Raw genomic sequence first — 18,993 nt, forward strand, 5'->3', positions numbered from 1 at the left:
TCGCCATTCGAAAGGCCCGATGTTCCCGAGGGTTCCCGTTCCCCAGGGCGTGCCTGCGGCAAGCCTAAATCAAGCTAAAGTGCTGGGCAATGCCGCGGCCGGCACATCAGATGTCGAGCCCGACAGAGCGGAGACGCTCTGCGTCAGTGAGCAGATGGTGGAAAGGGATCTGGGGAGATCTATCTGTAAAGGATAAATTGCGATTCGGTGGCCGTCTTAAATGAGATCGCTGCTGGCTGCTGCCTCGGCGGAGAGGGCTGCCCGATGCTGGGGTAGGAAATTGGAGTATCGTATACGGAGCAGGAGGCGAAGGTTCGCGAATGCGGACGTTATCTGAACGTAATTCATGAGCATGCGGGGGAATGGGTGCGCCAGGCTAACATTCTATACTCAACGTCAGCAGGCAGGCCACGGACGAAGCAGTCCCTAGTACCTGAAGAACGGCATGTATGCGTCGTACGCTAACGGCTAGGCAGCACAGGCCCGTGTGGAAGTGCTGGAGACGGACGTGTGCTGTCCCTGACAGATGGTTTAATCTGCTTGCGCCGCGCGCGCGGGCATGCTTCCCTCGCCCTGCGGTCTGGGCGTCACCCTGATGGATCTGCTCACGCCTTCGACGTCACCTGTCACGCTTGTGGTCCGTTCGGGCTACCAGCAGGCCGCCCGCTCGATACTATACTACGCATTAGTCAGCTGAGGGAAGGGAGCATCAACATGACAGACCTGACGGTAGAGATACTGAATGCCCAAGACGATATTTTGTGTCTGTTATGGCGAATAGGGCGGGGCAGGCGTTGTAGACGAGACGTCCCAAGTACTTGGCGTCGGATGACGCTGCAGTTTTCACAGGCCGACCATGAGGCGGGAAGATGTGCTCTCCGAGCAGCCTTCGGGAAAGGGCACGGGACGCGCTGGGTTTGCTGCAGCACGCCACGGCGTACTATATCTCGCTGAGTGGACCCGGAGATGAACGTTAGTACAATGTATTCTTGTAGATGAGTGTCGACCCACCTGCTAGCGCAACATTCATAGAGGCGCTGCCACCTTCGAACACCCTGTGCTAGAAACGTTGAAGATAGCCTGAAGGCTGTCGTGGGGTGACAAGTTATTTGAGTAATCGTGAGGCACATTGCGAAGGGTAGATCGCAAGGGCAGCACCCAGCGCGCTATAGCTTCTGCGTCGACCATATGCGAGTCGTAATGATGATGAAGAAGTTGCTTTCTCGCTCTCCGTTGCAATGTTGTGACGAACGAAATATCAATGGCGTTGTTCGAGACAAGAGACGAATGCGATGGGTCACCGCGCTATGCGCAGGCGCTAATATTGCCAAAAGAGGTAAAATGCACGGGAGGGCGCCGGGGCCTGGCCGGGGTGTGACAGAGAGTGACATGATGACGGACAAGGGAAACGGAATATTGGGCGAACCGACGCCAGCCTTCTCTCCCCTCCCGCTCAACCGCCCTCGACGACGTCCACGACGCTCTCGCTCTCCACCCCTTCCCTCTTCCTTCTCTTCTGCACTCTGGGCGACGACGACTCTGACCACTAGCCCCAGCACATCTTTGCTGCATCCTGCTTCCCGCGACAAAGATTCCAAGGACTACAAAGACCACAAAGCTTCTTGCTCTCCCCTTCTCAGTTCCTCCCGCCTGGTGACCTCCCCCGCTCCGGCACCCGCTCCGAACGCGAGCACGACCCCCAGCAGCAATGGGTAACTGCGTGTCCACCCAGGACCGCGAGGCACAGCTGCGCTCCCAGGAGATAGATAAGCAGATCGAGGAGGACTCGCGCAAGCTCAAGAAGGAGTGCAAGATCCTCCTCCTCGGCTCGGGCGAGTCGGGCAAGAGCACGATCGTCAAGCAGATGAAGATCATCCACCAGAACGGCTACACGCCCGACGAGCGCAATGCCTACCGCCAGACGATATACAAGAACCTGCTCGACTCGGCGCACCACATCATCACCGCCATGCGCAAGCTCGGCATGGACTGTGAAGATCCAGCGAACCGCGCACGCCTTGAGAAGATCCTCGACTATTCCGTCAACCCCGCCCCGACGTTCTACTTTGCGGAGGACATGGCCAAGGCCATCTTCGACCTCTGGAAGGACCCCATCATTCCCAAGATTATGGACCATAGTAGCGAGTTCTACCTGATGGACAGTGCGAGCTAGTGAGTACCCTACTCTCGCTGCAACCCCAGCGCCACGCCTCCCGACGCCTGGACGAGCATCAACTGCTGGGCGCCTACTCACGACTGCGCGCTGGGGTCATCTCGGCGGTGTGCGGGGCATGGCGGAGGCGCTGCTACATGACAGGACGGGGCTGACTCGTTTGGTTCTCTGCCTTAGTTTCTTCACCGAGGCGCTTCGAATAGGAACGCCCAACTACATTCCTACGGAGACGGACGTGCTGCGGGCACGAGCGACAAGTAGAGGCATCACGGAGACGAGGTTTTCATTAGGGCCATTATCGTGAGTACCCTTGACACGCGAATCCGTCTCTTTCGGAAGCCCGCCACCTGCGAGGCGCTGTGCTGGACGATCCGTTGCTAACGTGGGTGACGATGGGCAGAATACACATGTTCGACGTAGGCGGGCAGCGGTCAGAACGGAAGAAGTGGATACACTGCTTCGAGAGCGTGACGAGCATCATCTTCTGCACGGCGCTGAGCGAGTACGATCAGGTGCTGTTGGAGGATCGGAATCAGGTGCGTGCCTTTGTCAAACTCGGCGTTCGATATCCGGCATCTGACGGTCACCTACCAAAATGCATATGTCGATGTGGCCTGCAGAAACGAATGCAAGAGTCGCTCATCCTGTTCGAGTCGGTGATCAACTCGCGGTGGTTCCTCCGAACGTCAATTATCCTGTTTTTGAACAAGATCGACGTGTTCAAGAGTAAGCTCCCGAAGGTGCCCCTCGAGCGGTACTTCCCCGAATACACGGGCGGGCCCGACATTAACAAGGCGGCGAAGTACATCTTGTGGCGGTTCATGCAGGCGAACAGGGCAAGGCTGAGCGTGTACCCACAGTGAGTGTCCATCTCATGCGTGGCTATGAGTGAGGAATGGCGCTGACCTCGTGTGCGCAGTTTAACCCAGGCGACAGATACCTCGAATATCCGATTGGTATTCGCGGCAGTGAAGGAGACAATACTGCAGAACGCACTCAAGGATTCCGGCATTCTGTGACACCTGCTTGCTCTTTGTCTTCTCCTTTCTCGTCTTTGCTCCGCAGTCCTGGAGGGTTGGATTGAATTGTGCTTAGTGTAGAGTCTGTTTCTGTCTGGTGAGTTTGTCTGTGACTCCTTGCTTCGTATGGCCGTGCTGACTGGTCGGTTACCCATCTGCCTCCTTCCCGAACTTACCCATGCCACTTGCCCATGCAGTTGGATCCGCTCGCATCGCATGTTTGCATCCACACATTCGTTCCCTTCAAAGTCCCTCCGCGCCTCCCGTCCTATCACTCATCGCTCATCGCCCATCTCTCATACTGGTTTGTACGCATGCTGCATCTCACGTCTCATCCCATCCATGATCGACTATCTGTCTCGTCGTCGCGCTTGCCACTTGTCTGTTCTCGCTGAACACCCTCCACCCGCCTCGGTCATCGACATCGCCTGTCTCTATTGCACGCTTTGCCTTGCCTTCCCACCATACCTTCTTCATGTCGCCTGCGGTTAAAGCCTGCACCGACCAGGGTTTTCACACGCTGTCACGGTCGTCATAGTCTCGCGTTCTTAGACGGGTGATCCGATCGTATAACACGTCCGACGACGACCGATGTCGTCGAGTCCGTGCGATGGGAGGCACGTCCGACTTGACGTGTACGCTCTCGCGCGGCCGGATCCGTCCCCCCCCCCCCCCTCTATGCCCGACGTCCGAGCGGACATCCGGTTGGACGCACGTCCCTGACGCTCCGACTACGACGTACAGACCGACGCCCGTCCGCTTTCGTCGACAAGCCAATTGGCGTCACTGTCCATTGGAGACTTCGACCAGTTGGCTTACTCGGACATGTGGCAGCGGGGTCCATCGGTTCACTCGAACGTGACGCTTGCGCTGCAGGTGCAGAAGCCGGCAACTCCCCTCCTGTATCTTCTTGCCCATGCGCTATCCCATCCTTCCATCCGACCCCCAAGATCTACCTTGCCCGACCTCGTTCCTACTACTACGTTCTCCCGCTCTAGCGATCTCAGTCCGTCTCCAAGACACTGCTTTCACGGGCTGTGCGTCCTCCATCCTCCTATTCCTATAACTCCCATTACCTTCCTCGCCCTCCCATCGACACGCACACGCGCACTCCGCGCATCCCGCTCCATCTCACCTCATCCTGCCTGTCACCTCATGCACCCTATCCTCCTCATCTCATCTCCCTTGTTTAGTGTCTCCGTCCTCGTCCCCCCACCGTTCCCGCACGTGAACCCCTATCTTATTTTACATGATCATGACCCTGGCCGAAGTGCCGTCGCCCTCTCGTTCCTCGTCCCGCCCTTCACACTTCACGTACCCTTTTCGTCGTTGTTCTGCGTTTTTGCTACCTTGCTGCCGTTCTTCCCTGCCTCTCGTCGTATCCAATGCTATGTATACAGTAGGAATTAGTTTCTGGGGGAAAGGCAGCCTCGCGCGGGACGAGGCGGAAGGAACGGGGCGTGGTGTACATACGTACAGACAGACATACGCATACAGTATGCAACACACAGGCACGATGCGCACTAGGTGCGCGTTTGGTGTACGGCCTACTATGGGCGTGTGCGTGTGCTCGACATTGCGTTGCTGCGAACTTGTGATTCATTGGCAGGGGCGATACTCGAGATGCCCATGCCCTGCCTTGCAACTGTCCCCGGAGGTTATGCGCGGGGGAGGAATGGTAAGGTTCGGGTACATGGTGTCTTCCGATTTTTGCTGAATGTCATGTCTAGCCCTGGCTGCTCGTGTTCGCCATCGTCGTGGTTCGCAGGTGTGAAGACCTCGCCATCTCCTTCAAGTGAGAGGATGGCAGAGATCTACAGGCACAACATTGACCGACTCATCCATGATCTCACAATATAGGACATCCAGGTCGCTTCCAGCACGAAGTCGGAGGGCTTCGGTGGACCGGTAATTTTGAGTTTGTGTAGACACTTCGGTCGGGATGGCGCTCCCACCCCTGCCGCAGTATAGTCTAGGTTCGTCCATGGCGTTCTCAGGATTGCTTTAGGGGTACGCGTTCTTTCTCAATCTATGCTGCTAGTCTACTCGATGCCTTATGTACAGCGTCCATGTAGGTGGGAGTCCCCCCATAACCTGACTGAAGGCTTCAGCCCTCCTGCGTCCCACAACTTGAGGACCGACGCCCCTCGGTATCTTCTGCAAACACCATGAACTGTCTTTCGATTTTTGTACTGCAGCCTAGCTGTGCTGTGTGGCCGCCAACGATAACGTAACGGGGGACACGGGTGGCATGGGACTTCTCTCCTCAGATAGGCAAGACCGCGATGATCAGCCCCGATCTCAAACACCCGCAGCTACCACCTCTACACCATCCTTGCCTGGCCAACCTGTCCAGGCTTTGACCTGTCTATATGTTCGTTGCTCTTCCCTTTCTGAAGCCAGGGTGCACCCTGGCCGAAGTCGACTCATGCAGAGTAATGGAAGGGTTCTAGCTGACGTACGTGTCGTTCTCGCTGATCGTCAGTGACGCTATCATCTTTTGCGTCACTGGCAGAGGCGATGACATCTCACTGATCAACTATGTCACTCGCTAGAATGGGAGGCCCAGCGATGTGTATCAAACTAGTGAGTGGTCTTCAAGTTCATCTAATCCTTCATATCGCTCGCAACAAGATCGGGTTGATCGTCCTTCGGCCTTCTGTGACATCTGGACTAGGCTCGACATTCAGGTTCATATGGAATCATGTCATTCGCTGTTACCTAGTCATCAAAAGAACCAACCGTCTTGTGTAAGAGTAACAACCGCATCCTCGATCCTGCCTTTTGGGACGAGGCAATAATCCGTGTTCCTATTCAGATCGATGTATGCGCGTCAGCATGAGATAAGCCTCGCAACCCCCTTATATGTTACTCACCAGGTCGAGATTGCGAAGATGCCAATATTTGCCTGCTTGAGAGGCTCCAGCAAGCCGCCCAAAATGCCCGTTAGTTCTGGAGGGTGACATATCAGTCATCTCCAAAACGCCACGAGTCTCCCTTCCCATTCCGAGCTCACCAAAGGGCATGGGCCCTGCTATTTTGATGCACTTCCATTCGCCTTCAGACTCTTCTTCGACAGTACATTGACCTACGATCGATATCTCCTCCAGGGTACGTGTAATGGACAGAAGAGATTGAGGTTCTTCCGCTATCCGCCGTAAGACATCTGCAGGCACTTCTTGCACCTTTCGTACGTAGAAAACGCCAGGAAGAACTGAGAGACGAAGGCAAGGATGCTCGCGGGTGACGCTCATGACGGTGGAATGAAGAAAACGTGCTCATATCATAAGTAGGGTTAGGGGTGCTCAGCTATCGCTCCCACCGCGCTTCAGAGTCCCAGAGGATAGCGTCCATCTTGCTCTCTCGAACGCCGCGCAGAGCCCTCCATTGAGGTCTAGTGTATCTGTGAGGACGTAACGCAGGCGAAGAGGTCTAGAGGGTACCAGGTAAACAAGCTTTTTAGGCCTAGTATGCGTGGCCTCCGGTTTCAGGTGACTGATATAGGTATAGGATACTACCCACGACAATATTGTGGAGCGATGAGGCGTCGCGCTGTCTCTACTGTACTGAAGTATTAGGCTCATTCAACATCTCGAACTTGACTTGCTAATTCCCCTTGACGATAGCTACGTATGACCTGTGCTATGTCTTCTTGGATACGGTGCTTTGACCAGCCACAGACACGACGTCGCAAGTTGGGTCGATAGTACCACACCGTTGGGCCCGACGGTCCATAGATCTCGATACCTCTGGCTCACGCGTTCAGTAGGTAATCTTTAAGCTTCTCAGCGGAAAGCACAGGACATGGCGGCACCAGTTGTCTCAGATGCAATCTATGCGATGTGATTCTTCTAACTATACAATCCATGGTAATCTGCCACAAACATCATGCCCTCGCGCTCACTGCTTGCCAAAGGTCTTGAAGCGGACGCCCTCGATGGGCTGGAACGTCTTCTCGCCGGCGGGCGCGGACGGCTTACCGAAGACGAGCTGCGCAACGAGCGTCCACGACGAGGGAAGGTCCCAAGTCGACAGGACCTGGGGGGTGATAAGGGGGTTGTAGTGCTGGAGCGACGCGCCGAGACCCTCAGCCTCAAGCGCAGTCCAGACGATGTACTGGAGGATGCCCTGCACATGGTGCGTGTCAGCCTTCAGTGTTACGAGGAAGTACAGCGAGAGGGAAACATACAGAGGCGTGCTGCGACCACTGGGGGAAGCGGTCCTGGTACAGAGGGAACTTGGTCTGAAGCTCCGTAACCGCTGTCTCGTCCTCGAAGAAGAGGACGGTACCGTGGCCGTTAGCAAAGCCCTGGATCCTGCCCTCGGTAGCAGGGAGCTGCTCGGCGGGGACAATGCCCTTGAGTACGTTCAGAGTGATCTCCCAGAGCTTCTTGTGCTCAGCGCCAAGGAGAAGGACCGCCTAGAACGGAAGCGGGGTTAGAGTTGAGCGCTCGGAATGGACCGACGTTCTTGGTACATACGCGGCTACTCTGGCTGTTGAAGGAGCTCGGGGCGTGCTTGACCGCCTCGGTGATGATCTCCTGGATCTTCTCATCAGGGATAGTCGTCTCGGAGGTAATCGTGTACACGGAACGACGGTTCCGGACAGCCTCAAAGAATGCAGCAGAGCCAGACATGTTGGTGCGGTACTGGGAGTGTGAGAAGGCTAGGCGAGAGGGCGAGAGGGAGGAAGCGTTGACAGGTGACACAAGGCGGCGTTGGGTGAGGGATAACAACGACCGGGAGGTCCTGTTATATATGGACGGAATCGATGAAATACCGCTCATCATCTTGAAGGCTGAAGGCGTTATCTGTGAGAGATCTTGACGAGGGCCCTGGTCTGGTAGAAATCCTTGACTGATACCGCTGGGGTCATCGTACATGCGGCGGTAGGCGCGAGAACCTGGCTGCTGAGTAATGTCCTTACCTTCCAGACCAGTAGTCGTGCGAGCGTAGGTGCTCTATAAGGATAGTTTAGTTGCGTGATATGTTCAGCCGGGCGGCTCGGACGTTCCCTTGCTCCATATATGGCATTTTGATCGTCCATGACTAGACAGTACCACGTCAGCGTCCCCGGTCCTCACATGTCAAATCCCCCCAGTCCGTTGCGCAACATTCGTCCAACGTTTCTCTATCGCACATCTTTGATCTTGGGGACATGGGGCGTCGAAAATTCCAGGACTATGTAGTGCCACTGTGCCCTGCTGAGAATTACAATGCGATCCTCGCATCGATGAGTGTGCTCGGATTGAGCGCATTGATCTATGTGCGATACTTGCCGTAGTCCGAATCTTTTAGAAGGGCCTTGTGGAGGTGGCGTTCATCCAGCCCTCCTCGTATCTTTCTATGGTAAGAACTCAACGAGAGAAGCATCTCACAACATCGAGCAGCTTGCTGCGGCGACTGTGGGATTTTGCCACTTACTAGCTATACCCGTCCCTCTGTATCATCATAGATACCCTGCCCATTCTATGACCCATAGTAAGAGTTGTTGTTGGCGCCCCTACAAGTTTCCTGTTGTCGATGACTTCTCGCAGCTCTCGTACAGTAATACGGCTATGATTTGGCTATGGTAAGCAGACGCCATTTGTCAACATATATGACCATTCGACTCGCGCTCAACGATACCGCCGAACCATCTGTTTCCTGGAATCAGGGTTTGGAGGTCTGTAAGTATACACATTTGGCAATCACTTCTGACAGCTGCAGAGCCCAACATATGTTTATTTACCTGCTATGATATGATGTTGCAAGTATCCGATATGACATCAAGCTCATAGAGCGGTCAAACAACCCTATGCGTAGATCTGCGGGCGATACAAACAATGTTGGGCTCTGTGCCTATCCGATGCTACTAGTAGGTGCTTCTCTGTTTACATGCGGTCCCCTTATACTGGCGAGGTTTTAGTACCATTGCGAGTACTGTAAGTCATCAGATTATTCATGTGTGGACGATGTTAGTTACGTGCCGACGATAGTTGGACGAGTTCGGGCTTTTTGGGGACTGTGTAATATAGGCTCTGTTGATTGCTTAGAATCCACGTTTGCACGCGGCCGGGAGCGATGTTGGACTGCATGCGATGTCTCGACGTCGAAGCCAATAGCCTCTGATCATAACAAAGACAAACATTGTCGGGCCGAATGTTACCGGAGGAAGTCCTCTGTCAATCCACCATGCTTGAATACTTCGTTTCTAAACCTCCAACATGTACTCCGCCCACCTTCGACGCCAGATAGGTCGCGCATCACGAGCAGCATCAGCTCGCTGGTCATCCACTTCCACGTCATCTAGCGCCTCATCTGCGTTCTGGAGAAATTTCCGATTATTGACTGGTGCTACGACACTCGCTGCCACATCCTACTATCTTGGAGCCCTCTATCCTCCTGAATTTGTCCACCTGCTGTCGCCACGACCTGCTCCTGCACCCCTGCATCCCGAAGACCCGGCCGCACTTGCCCACATTGCCGAGCTCGAGGAAAAACTCAACCATCTTCCCGTACTCGCAGCACATCGCGCGCGTCCTGACAAGGCCGAATGGTACGAGACTCGACCGTACCTCAACTTGCCCGAGGAGCGACGCGTGAACAGCTTAACCGCCGGCACGCTGAAGGGTCCTGGGAAGCTCGCAATCCCGCCACTAGTCCGGGCGCGACACGATGCGAAGGAGAACTGGGTTTTCATCCATGTTGGGCGTGCGCTGTGTGGGCATGAGGGCGTGATCCATGGAGGATTGCTTGCGACGCTCCTGGATGAGACATTGGCTCGGGTGGTGAGTCTACTCAATGCATCACACTATACTCGGTCAATCGCCCTGATTCGTCATCTGACTGCGTTCTCCAGGCTCTCCTAAATCTACCCGAGAAGGTCGGCGTGACGGCGAATTTGAACATCAACTACAAGGCACCCACACGTGCCGACCAGTTCATCGTTATCAAGGTCCGTTTGGATGAAGCACAGGGGAGGAAGTCTCGGGTGTCGGGTGTCGTGGAGGATATGGCAGGTAACGTCCTTGTGGAAGCGAAGTGCGCCCTAAATTGCTTCTACCCCGAGTTCCACTGATGGAGCGTTCGCTCCGTAGTGCCCTCTTCATTCAACCACGGTATGCGAAGCTGCTTAACTCCACGGCGGTACGACACATGCTTGGAGAGCCGTCGCACTCCAAGGAGCCCATTACGCCAGGTGCTGTTGCTCCTGTCCCGGTCAAGCTCCCTGGCGGCGCAGAGATTCTCGTTGACACGAAATCATGAGTCGGCTCTCACCAGTGGGATGGAATGGTGTTTATCACGGGATGTCGTTCGTGCTGTCTTTGGGATATAGATGCTGGTATCTTCTATCGCTTTTTTTCTTGGCACCAGAAACCTTCGATCCAAGTCAGCAAGGTACTTGCTGACTATAAGGTACTTGCTGACTATCGCAGAGCCGCGATTTGATACGGTTAGCCAGATGTTCGTCCTCTTCCTACTCCTCTTCTCTGTCGACCTTCTGGGTTCTAGTCCATGCAGCTCCTACCGTCAAATGCTCTGCTACTTTGCGGCCTACTACATCCCCGCAATTCCGGCAACAGCCAGAACACTTACACCCAGACATCATGTAGGCCCCTGGCTCGCTATGCGTCTAGCGCGAGGGATGAGCAACAGCTTACGGGTGCCCATACACTCTGGTTAAGTCGGCACCGATGGGCAAGAGGACAAGGGTGCGTACGGATCTCTCTGGCATAGTGGCACGACAGCCTTATTATATTACGTATTCGGCTCTGCCTCGGCATCGGGAGGTGTCTCAATCACCACAGCGCCATGATGCCTACCTCTAAGTCGAATGCCGCCTCGGGCAAAAGCAGCTCTGCTGCGAATGGGATAAGCACGGGAACCGACCACAATGGCGCAGCAATACAGGCTCAGGGAGTGTTCTCACCAGACAACTTCACTCGAATCACCGACTTCAACTCGAAGCATTCGTCGCTCCAGATAAGAAGGAGTAAGATGCTGATGTACATCATGGTGCGAATTTAAGATCCGCGTCGGTCTGCATTACGCCCTGGGAGAATCTGCGTGAAGTCGGCCTCAACCGTGGTCGACTTGACGATCGCGGTTGCTCATTGCGTCGAGAGTGGACAGGCGCACGATGAGGTTGCCCGCACTCAGGCTAGGCTGTGGCCCGCTAGATGACCATGCGGACGACCTTGATGAGATGTGTTCGTAGATATGAACAGTCCGTCGAATACGTGCCATGTGTCCATGACACAGCAACATGTTTAGCAATTTGTCGGCGTGAGCATCGTTGGCGGTGACTTCGGTGAGCGTGTCGCTATGGGCCCCGGAGCCCGCACTGCTATTTACGATAGGTAGTATTCGCTATTGAAGAGGAGGTCCGCAAACGATGCTAAGAAAGGCCCAGGAGTGATCGAGGTACTTACCAGGTCGGCGGCTCAGTCCAGTGGGAGATTTGAACGGGTGAGGTCGCAGATCATGGGTCAGCCTGTAGGAACTGTCGCCGAAACGGTTTACTGAGCTAAGACCAAAGAACGCACAAAGCGAGTCGGTGATGCATATACGTCTCTTTCGTGCGCTGGTCTCCCATTAAGTCGTTATGTTTCTGCTGGACATCGTAGTCAGCCCGAACAGCGCCATAACATGACATGCAGCGTGGTCGCCATCTATGCTTTCCGATGACAATCGAGATTCTGAACGATGCTTAGGATAGAAGGGGTATTGACGCCCTCCAGAATGCATGAAAGGGCTCGTTGGTGGCCATCCAGGCCGCATCATGAACAGTAATTGCTTCATGGAGCAGATAGTCTTCGACCGTAGTGTGTGTGAGGTTGCCTTTACCGACACCACATTAGGTACAAGTACGGAAGAGGTGGACGGGAAGCTGTCAGATCGGTGTACCTGCCACTTTCTGTGTGAAGAGATGCACGGGTGCATAAGTCTCTCTGTCGTCGTTGGCTGCCATGGGGCCAGAGACGCGACAGACTGACAGCTTCACTGCAATCGAGATGGCATGTTGCACGCTGGGACTTGCGATGCTTGGGCTCACTTGACTGGCGAAGACGAGGGAAACGCCAGGCATGGGTCGAATAGACGTCGAATGCACTGACAGGATCTTGACTTGAAAACTGATCTACGGATCACGTACAGGGGACTGACGACATCGACTCGTCAGTGGTTAGCGTGGGTTGCATCTACTCATACCAGCTGTGAGAGTGAGACAGATACGGAATTGAGATAGTGGTTCAAACTTCAAAGACGGTAGCTTTCGCAAACACAGACGCTTGTCAAGGAGAATTTAAACTCGAGATGCAATCTGCACCTACCAACCTCAGGCCAAATCTCCGCCATGGCTACCACTACGAACACCACCACTATCACTATCACCATCAGTCCGACGCTGAGCATTTGCCCGTGCACTAGCAAGATAACTCCCGCAGTCGCCGTCGACACCCCGGTGGTGCGGGCCTATGCTCAATGGGTCGCGATCCGCATCAGCAACAAAAGCACCATCCCCATCAAGCTGAGAAGCCTAGAAGTATTGTGGGGAATGCTCTACGCTAACGGTCAGTCTACTATTTGGTGAGTGCACGATGGACGAGATGACTGACTTAAGCTTGTATCGGCGGTGGGGTGCACAGGGAACAAAGACAAGGAGATGGATGTAGACCACTACGACAACGAGGTTGTCGACCCATCTGGACATATGGAATTGAGTGCATGCGACAGGGCGGATGCGTCCTTGGGCACAGCAGGTCGCTTCGACCTTGTCGACACGTCCGCCAAGGACGAGATAATCCGCTCATTCTACTGGGAGGGCCCGTTGGACTCGAAAGAGAATCAGTGGACTGTCAGCGGCGAAATTAGCAAGTGCCACATCCAATCCTCAGGCGCCACCCTTTCCGGCGGTCTCCTGGGAACGATCGTCGTCGACATCGGGCTGAGCAATGAAACCAATTGAGGGTGAGTCTTGTGGTCATGCATGACTCCCTGTGAAGGAAGTAACCGAGAATTTCAGGCCATAGCGTCCCATAAGGAGGTCAGATAGGGAGCCTTGCCTTATCCGATTTGGGAATTGTAGACTGTTTGAAGCTGAATTCATGAAGTACCATGGATGGATCTGCTATTTGATTCGTATATTGATAGCGATGCTGCTAGCGGTGATTACAGTGGGAGCGTACAGTATTCCCATTCGTCTAAGGAACGAGTGACCTATGATTCTCGATGTGTGGATGTGAGCTGTGCTGGATGCATGGATCGAGCGACGAACAAGGCGAGCGCCAGTGATATGACTTGAAGCTGGAGAGCGATGCGCCTGCGTATTAGACGCTCAAAGGGGCGGCCCGCATAAGTTATTTACCTTTGTTTGTCTATTATCGACGAGCATTGCGCACTCCCTTGAGCATACACAACGACCGTGTATCAAGGTGAAGTAAGACTGAATTTACTAGCTCCCTTAAGATGCGCCTGCGTTATGGGATAATATCGTACGGTCATCGCCAACGTAAGAGGGAGGTGCATCGGTCCGGGAGATTAGATCAGATCAATTGGGCGACGCATTGAGATCTCAGTGATGCGGCGCTCTTTCTCTCCTTCCATGTTCATGCTGTTCTCCATCAGCCTTCCTTCCATTCGTTTACTGACCTTTTACTCGTCATAGGCACATTTGTGTCCAGTATCCATAGCAAGAACCCATCATTTAACAGTCGTGGGACTCTCACTGGCAACACACTACACCCACACCTGGCGTCGTCTGGCCTTTCTTTGTGCGACGTGAGCAACATGACTGAGCCCGTCGGTGCCAAGTCTCGTTCCGCCACGGGTCACGTCCTCTTGCCGGCGTTCGATGACCACCAGAATCACATCCTGGTCCCCGTCGTAACCACTCAAAACCTTGTCTCTTGGACATTTGGCCGCGGCACGGTGGTATGTGCTGTCCTTCGAGACAACAAAACAAAGCGGCGTTTCCCCAGCCTGTGCTGACAACGTCATTTGCAATGTAGATTTGGCGCATATGGCCGGCGGTCCTTCTGCACACCGTCTTTGCTGCCGGTAGGCTCCTGATGGACTGTTAGCCAGCTTCCCGCTCACCTTTCTGTCCTTGACATTGTCGTTGTAAACTAGCGGTCGTCACTTTGTCAATGGAAACACGGGTCCACCTCGGCATTCCAAATGTTATGCTCACACTGCTTGGTACGCATCCAGTCATCCCACGGCGCGCTTGCAAATGTTGAACTAACTTCGGGCTAGGTGTTGTGATCGGGTTCGTCATCTCCTACCGTGCCAGCTCCGGATACGATCGTTACTGGCAGGGACGGTCATCTTGGTCTGACATTGCTCGCACTACCCGGACTCTCACTCGCCTCATATGGATACACATCCCGCTAAAGATCGCACCCGCCGCAACTGGTACAAATGGCAAACCAGATGATGTTGACGTCTCTGTCGCGAGACATGTGATGGCGGAGAAGCGTGTTGCGCTTGATCTGGTGGAAGGGTTGGTTCCCGCCGTCGTGTCTTGAAATCGATGTTGACTAGATTCTAGGTTCGTGGTCGCAGTGAAGCACCACTTGCGAGGTGAATAGCCACTTTTGTAGGCGGCTCCATTTGGATGCTCATCCTTACAGGCGAGATGGGGATATACTACGAAGATCTCTATCCTTTAGTCAAGCCACTTCACGATGTACGCCGCATGGTACCTGGTGACTGCTCGACAGCTGACGTTATTCTAGCACGTCCATCACCATCGCCGCGATGACGCGCTTGCACCAGAGCAACCGACGGTGAATATCGACACGGTGGCATCCCCTATCCGCGACTTCCAGCCTGAGGCCCCGCTCTTCTCCATCCCCGCGCTATCCCCGACCCCGCACACCCGCGCGCCCACGTCCGACACAAACTCCCCCGCGGCCGCGCCTACGGGCTCCCGCCCGAACCCACGAGGGGACCCGGTCATCCCCCCGATCAACTCGTACGGCGCAACTCTCCCGCCCCCGCTCCGGGGCATGTACTCGACGTCGTCATTGTCATCCATGTCTTCCGAAGGCGAGCGACGGCCGCTCCTGCCTGGATCCGTGCCCCAGATCGTGGCACGGCGCGGGCTGTTTGGGAGCGTGTCGGGGGACCTGATCCCGTTCGCGGGCTTTTGGCGCGGGATTGGGAGGGTAGTCGGGTTAAAGGGGAGGGCTTTGACGACGGCGGAGGTGGATATTGAGCGGCGTGCGGGGCAGGACGACGATCGGGGAGGGGTGCAGAGGCGTTGGGCGGACGAGACGCTGAACGGCGAGGCGATGAGTAAGTCCGCAGCCGAACCACTGGCATCCTGGCGCCCGCTGATTGTTGACTGCTAGATGAAGATGACTCAAGGAGTGAACTGGAACGCGTCCATCCACATACTGCTCACCTTCGTGCCGCACTCGTCGACACGACTGACCGCCTTGGTATCACGCACACAAAGCATCGGCCCCGGATCGCAGGCGGTGGGGAAAACTTGCCGCTCGAGATCTTGAGAGCGCTGAGCATATGGCTGAGCGTTCTGGACGAGCGTGGTATTGTTCCTGGTATGCCTCTACTGCCCTGTGTGTCTTGGAATCCCTAATCGGGTTGAGCCAGGTGGTGCGTTAGGTGGCATGTACGGATGCTTGGCTGCCTTCGAGGATAGCTTGGCTAGTGAGTCATCGTCTATAATTACGATCCATTGAAACAGAAGCTGAGCCGTGGTGCGCAGCACTGGAGCGTATCCTGACCACTCCGCTTCCTTTGTCAGTTTCTCTTGTAACATCGTTCACGGTAGAGTACTCACGAGATCGTACAGCGTCTACTCAGTCCATATCCGGTTCGTTTCTTCTCGTTTAACGGCGTCACTAGGTTCTAATCAACCATCACCGACTGCTTTGCCGCGCACAGACAGTAAGTAGTCACTTTTCTCAACTCCACGCTGGCTAATGTCGATGATTTGCGTACAGCACAGTTTGGATTTACCTGTTCTTCCTCCCATTCCAGCTTGTTGATCAGTTTGGCTATTACACAATACCCGGTGTTGGGATTGCCGCCTTCATCTACCTCGGTCTCATTGCCGCTGGCGAGGAGATCGAGCAGCCTTTCGGTACGCTTCTTGTTGTCTTTCATATGCTTGCCGAGCTAAAGTCTACTTCCGCCAGGCTATGACGAGGTACGCGTGGATGATGGGGATGACGGGAATAGACCTGCTCACAGCGACCTCTGCAGAATGACCTGGACTTGGACTTTTTCTGCAACGCGATCATACACGCGGACATCGAGCGCACGAAGCGAATCTCGTGCCCAAACGTCTACCTTGGCTTGCACCACTCCAATGCGAACGGCGAGCACACGATCCCGTCTGCGCACGAGACCGCAATAGACCGCCAGGCCAAAGTCTACGCTGTCTTCGGTACGAAGAAATGACCCTACCACGTTACGTACGTCTGACGATCTATACCAGGTGGAGGACGGCATCTGTGAGATGGAAAGAAGTACCCCCGGGCGTAGGACACTTCCATCCCGTCGTCTCTTGATTGATACTCTTGAATACTATCATTGGATGAATACCCCTGTCTATGTACAACTCAGCTTAGTAGCAGATGCACGTCTAAAGGGCATGATACGGCCTTTCGGCTTCCCCTTGTTCAAGGATGACGTCCGTCCATCCCGATTGCTAACTCTCGCATACGTTGCACGTACATGCAAGGCTTTTCAGAGCCCGCTTCTCGTGTTCTCTGGGAGTTGCAGGCAGGGCTAACCACTGTCGCGTCTGTACGGAAGAGCAATGTGAGTCGCTCTACTGTCATGTTCCTCAACACAACTACTAATTGATCCTCGATCGAAGACTTCGGACCCTCAACGGAGCACCTGCCGAGTGGGCGAGGTTTGCGCAGCTTGCGAGGCGAATTTGCGCGCTGTCGTACCCTTCCCACCCCACGATCGACGACGAAACAATCGACCTTCTTCGTTCCCGGTACAATGGCCGCCCCATTCTCCCGAATTTGCGGGTTCTCTTTTGGAGCGGAACGGCGCAAGGGCCTCGTGACCGAAACACCTCTCTCTTGGAGTTGTTGTGCTTGTCTCCAGTGTTACGATGGGTCTCCGTCTCCGATAACCGGGCAGAGACTCTGGATGCCTTGTGGTCAACTTGCCCAAACATGATGCGCTTACGTTACAGCACGTACTACAAAGAACTTGCCAACACTCATTCTCTTGTCGGATTCAGGGATCTGCACACGGCGCATATCTCTCAGATCGACGATGAGTTGTTCTGTCATCTCGGCCTCATGCCAAGCTTACGGGAGCTGCATGGGGTCTTTGGCCTGTCGGACGCCGTTGTTCTCCCAGATTCCTTGTTCTCTGTTCTTCCTCGTTCTCTGTTCCTGAAGAGCTCAAGCTATACCCCGCGGACACGCACAACTATGCTGCTTCTCTCACCCCTCTCACCCTCATACCATCCAAGTTGCTGGCGGTCTTGTGTCTGGAGATATCCGTGCCGCTCACGGACGATCTTCTGGAGTATCTCGACGAGTTGTGCACCATTCCCGCCATATCGCACCTACGTAAGCTCGACTTCAATGTGGAGATCGAGTTCAACCAGTTCGAATTCGAGGATGAGCCGTTCGAGGGCGTGATCTTCGCCGACGTCCTTCGGCGGCTCACCACCCTGCGAGAGCTCCAGTACATTTCGGTCGTGATCGTGTTCACGACCTCGACCGTTGCATCCTTCCATGTAACAGACAGGGACCTTGACAAGATTGCCTCCGTTTGGCCGGACCTCTGCAGTCTCACGATCGGACAGACGTGCGAGAGCTACGACACGGACGAAGGAGCCTGGGAAATCGGCCGACCTTTCTCTCAACGCAGTTGTCTCTCTCGCCAGGGACTGTCGCCAGCTGGAACGCGTCGATTTCGAGTTTGAGAACGTGAACTCGGCTGGCTTGGCGCGACTGGCGGCACGCGCTGCAGAGTGCACCGGTCCGCAAAACGCACTGCGCCGCATTACTATCAAGCCTTGGACCTATGCGCGACGCTTCGCTTGGCAGACACTGAAAGAAGGGCCGCTGCGTTGCGGAAGTTGTTCCCAAGTCTATCGGACGGATCAGGCGCTCCGCTTGAAGGGTCAGTAGGATGATCCATTCGATGCCGCGACTGGGCGCCGTTAGATATCAAGACCGTTTCATCGACGGCTCTTGAAGCAATGCATCTCTCGGGATCTCGAAGGAAAGATGGAGAGAGCACCGATATATGGAACAATATAGTACATTTCACTGTACATTTACGAGAGCATAAACGTTGGCAGTGAAGTGATTGCATATACCTGACTCGTGTCTCACCAGTACACACTAGATAAATTTTTTGATCCTTATAGTTATAGTAAAACGCGAATTATTTGGCCCAAATGTTATAGTGGCCCTTCCAAATATTTGAGACGGTTGGAGGGATGCCCCTCCCAGATATTCGAGGTGAACCCCAAATATTTGGGATGTATGTATGAGCGAGGGGAGGAGGGTACCCCCCCTCCCAAATATTTGCCAAATATTTAGTCTCAGCGCTACATAGCGCTATGTACACCACCAAATATTTGCGAGATATTTGAGTATTTCCCCCCCTGCGTCCTGAGGCATGGGACGCGGCACACGTCCACACATCCCAATATTCTTCAAATATTCAGTTGGCAGATATTTGGCCACTAACAAATATCTGTCACGCGGCTTTTACCAGCGACAAATATGTGCGCCCCTGCGAATATTTGCACAAATTTCTCGTACCGATGCACCCAAATATATTTGTCTCATCCGCAAATATTTG

General features: G+C 54.4%; 6 protein-coding genes across 6 annotated transcripts; 4 read left to right on the plus strand and 2 right to left on the minus strand.

The window, feature by feature from the left end:
• The first annotated feature begins 1,500 nt into the window (after window positions 1-1,500).
• DICSQDRAFT_140485 (G-protein alpha subunit) lies at window positions 1,501-4,275 on the plus strand. Its single transcript, XM_007369904.1, has 6 exons — window positions 1,501-2,172; window positions 2,351-2,473; window positions 2,574-2,709; window positions 2,794-3,032; window positions 3,093-3,289; window positions 3,390-4,275. The coding sequence occupies exons 1-5, from the start codon at window positions 1,709-1,711 to the stop codon at window positions 3,190-3,192; spliced, it is 1,062 nt and encodes a 353-aa protein (XP_007369966.1). The 5' UTR covers window positions 1,501-1,708; the 3' UTR covers window positions 3,193-3,289; window positions 3,390-4,275.
• A 1,645-nt stretch (window positions 4,276-5,920) lies between these two features.
• DICSQDRAFT_69696 (uncharacterized protein) lies at window positions 5,921-6,446 on the minus strand (the record flags this gene model as incomplete). The annotated part of the gene is made up of 3 exons (XM_007369905.1): window positions 5,921-6,002; window positions 6,069-6,144; window positions 6,209-6,446. The coding sequence occupies 3 exons, from the start codon at window positions 6,444-6,446 to the stop codon at window positions 5,921-5,923; spliced, it is 396 nt and encodes a 131-aa protein (XP_007369967.1).
• A 646-nt stretch (window positions 6,447-7,092) lies between these two features.
• Window positions 7,093-7,829, minus strand: DICSQDRAFT_69755 (Nitroreductase; the record flags this gene model as incomplete). The annotated part of the gene is made up of 3 exons (XM_007369906.1): window positions 7,093-7,320; window positions 7,382-7,612; window positions 7,674-7,829. 3 exons carry the CDS (start codon window positions 7,827-7,829, stop codon window positions 7,093-7,095), a joined length of 615 nt encoding a protein of 204 aa, XP_007369968.1.
• A 1,569-nt stretch (window positions 7,830-9,398) lies between these two features.
• DICSQDRAFT_111933 (Thioesterase/thiol ester dehydrase-isomerase) lies at window positions 9,399-10,543 on the plus strand (the record flags this gene model as incomplete). Its single annotated transcript, XM_007369907.1, has 3 exons — window positions 9,399-9,962; window positions 10,034-10,215; window positions 10,272-10,543. The coding sequence occupies 3 exons, from the start codon at window positions 9,399-9,401 to the stop codon at window positions 10,438-10,440; spliced, it is 915 nt and encodes a 304-aa protein (XP_007369969.1). The 3' UTR covers window positions 10,441-10,543.
• Window positions 10,544-12,529: 1,986 nt separating this feature from the next.
• Window positions 12,530-13,141, plus strand: DICSQDRAFT_69680 (Aegerolysin-domain-containing protein; the record flags this gene model as incomplete). The annotated part of the gene is made up of 2 exons (XM_007369908.1): window positions 12,530-12,746; window positions 12,822-13,141. The coding sequence occupies 2 exons, from the start codon at window positions 12,530-12,532 to the stop codon at window positions 13,139-13,141; spliced, it is 537 nt and encodes a 178-aa protein (XP_007369970.1).
• A 711-nt stretch (window positions 13,142-13,852) lies between these two features.
• DICSQDRAFT_140487 (uncharacterized protein) lies at window positions 13,853-16,752 on the plus strand. The gene is given in 16 exon segments (XM_007369909.1): window positions 13,853-14,106; window positions 14,184-14,232; window positions 14,305-14,373; window positions 14,431-14,677; window positions 14,726-14,757; window positions 14,808-14,863; window positions 14,913-15,474; window positions 15,531-15,740; window positions 15,793-15,849; window positions 15,908-15,941; window positions 15,995-16,015; window positions 16,035-16,036; window positions 16,145-16,285; window positions 16,341-16,351; window positions 16,408-16,591; window positions 16,643-16,752. 16 exon segments carry the CDS (start codon window positions 13,963-13,965, stop codon window positions 16,660-16,662), a joined length of 1,839 nt encoding a protein of 612 aa, XP_007369971.1. The 5' UTR covers window positions 13,853-13,962; the 3' UTR covers window positions 16,663-16,752.
• The last annotated feature ends 2,241 nt before the right edge of the window (window positions 16,753-18,993 follow it).

The sequence above is a fragment of the Dichomitus squalens genome, assembly GCF_000275845.1.
Source record: "Dichomitus squalens LYAD-421 SS1 unplaced genomic scaffold DICSQscaffold_57, whole genome shotgun sequence".
Classification (NCBI taxonomy): Eukaryota; Fungi; Basidiomycota; class Agaricomycetes; order Polyporales; family Polyporaceae; genus Dichomitus; species Dichomitus squalens.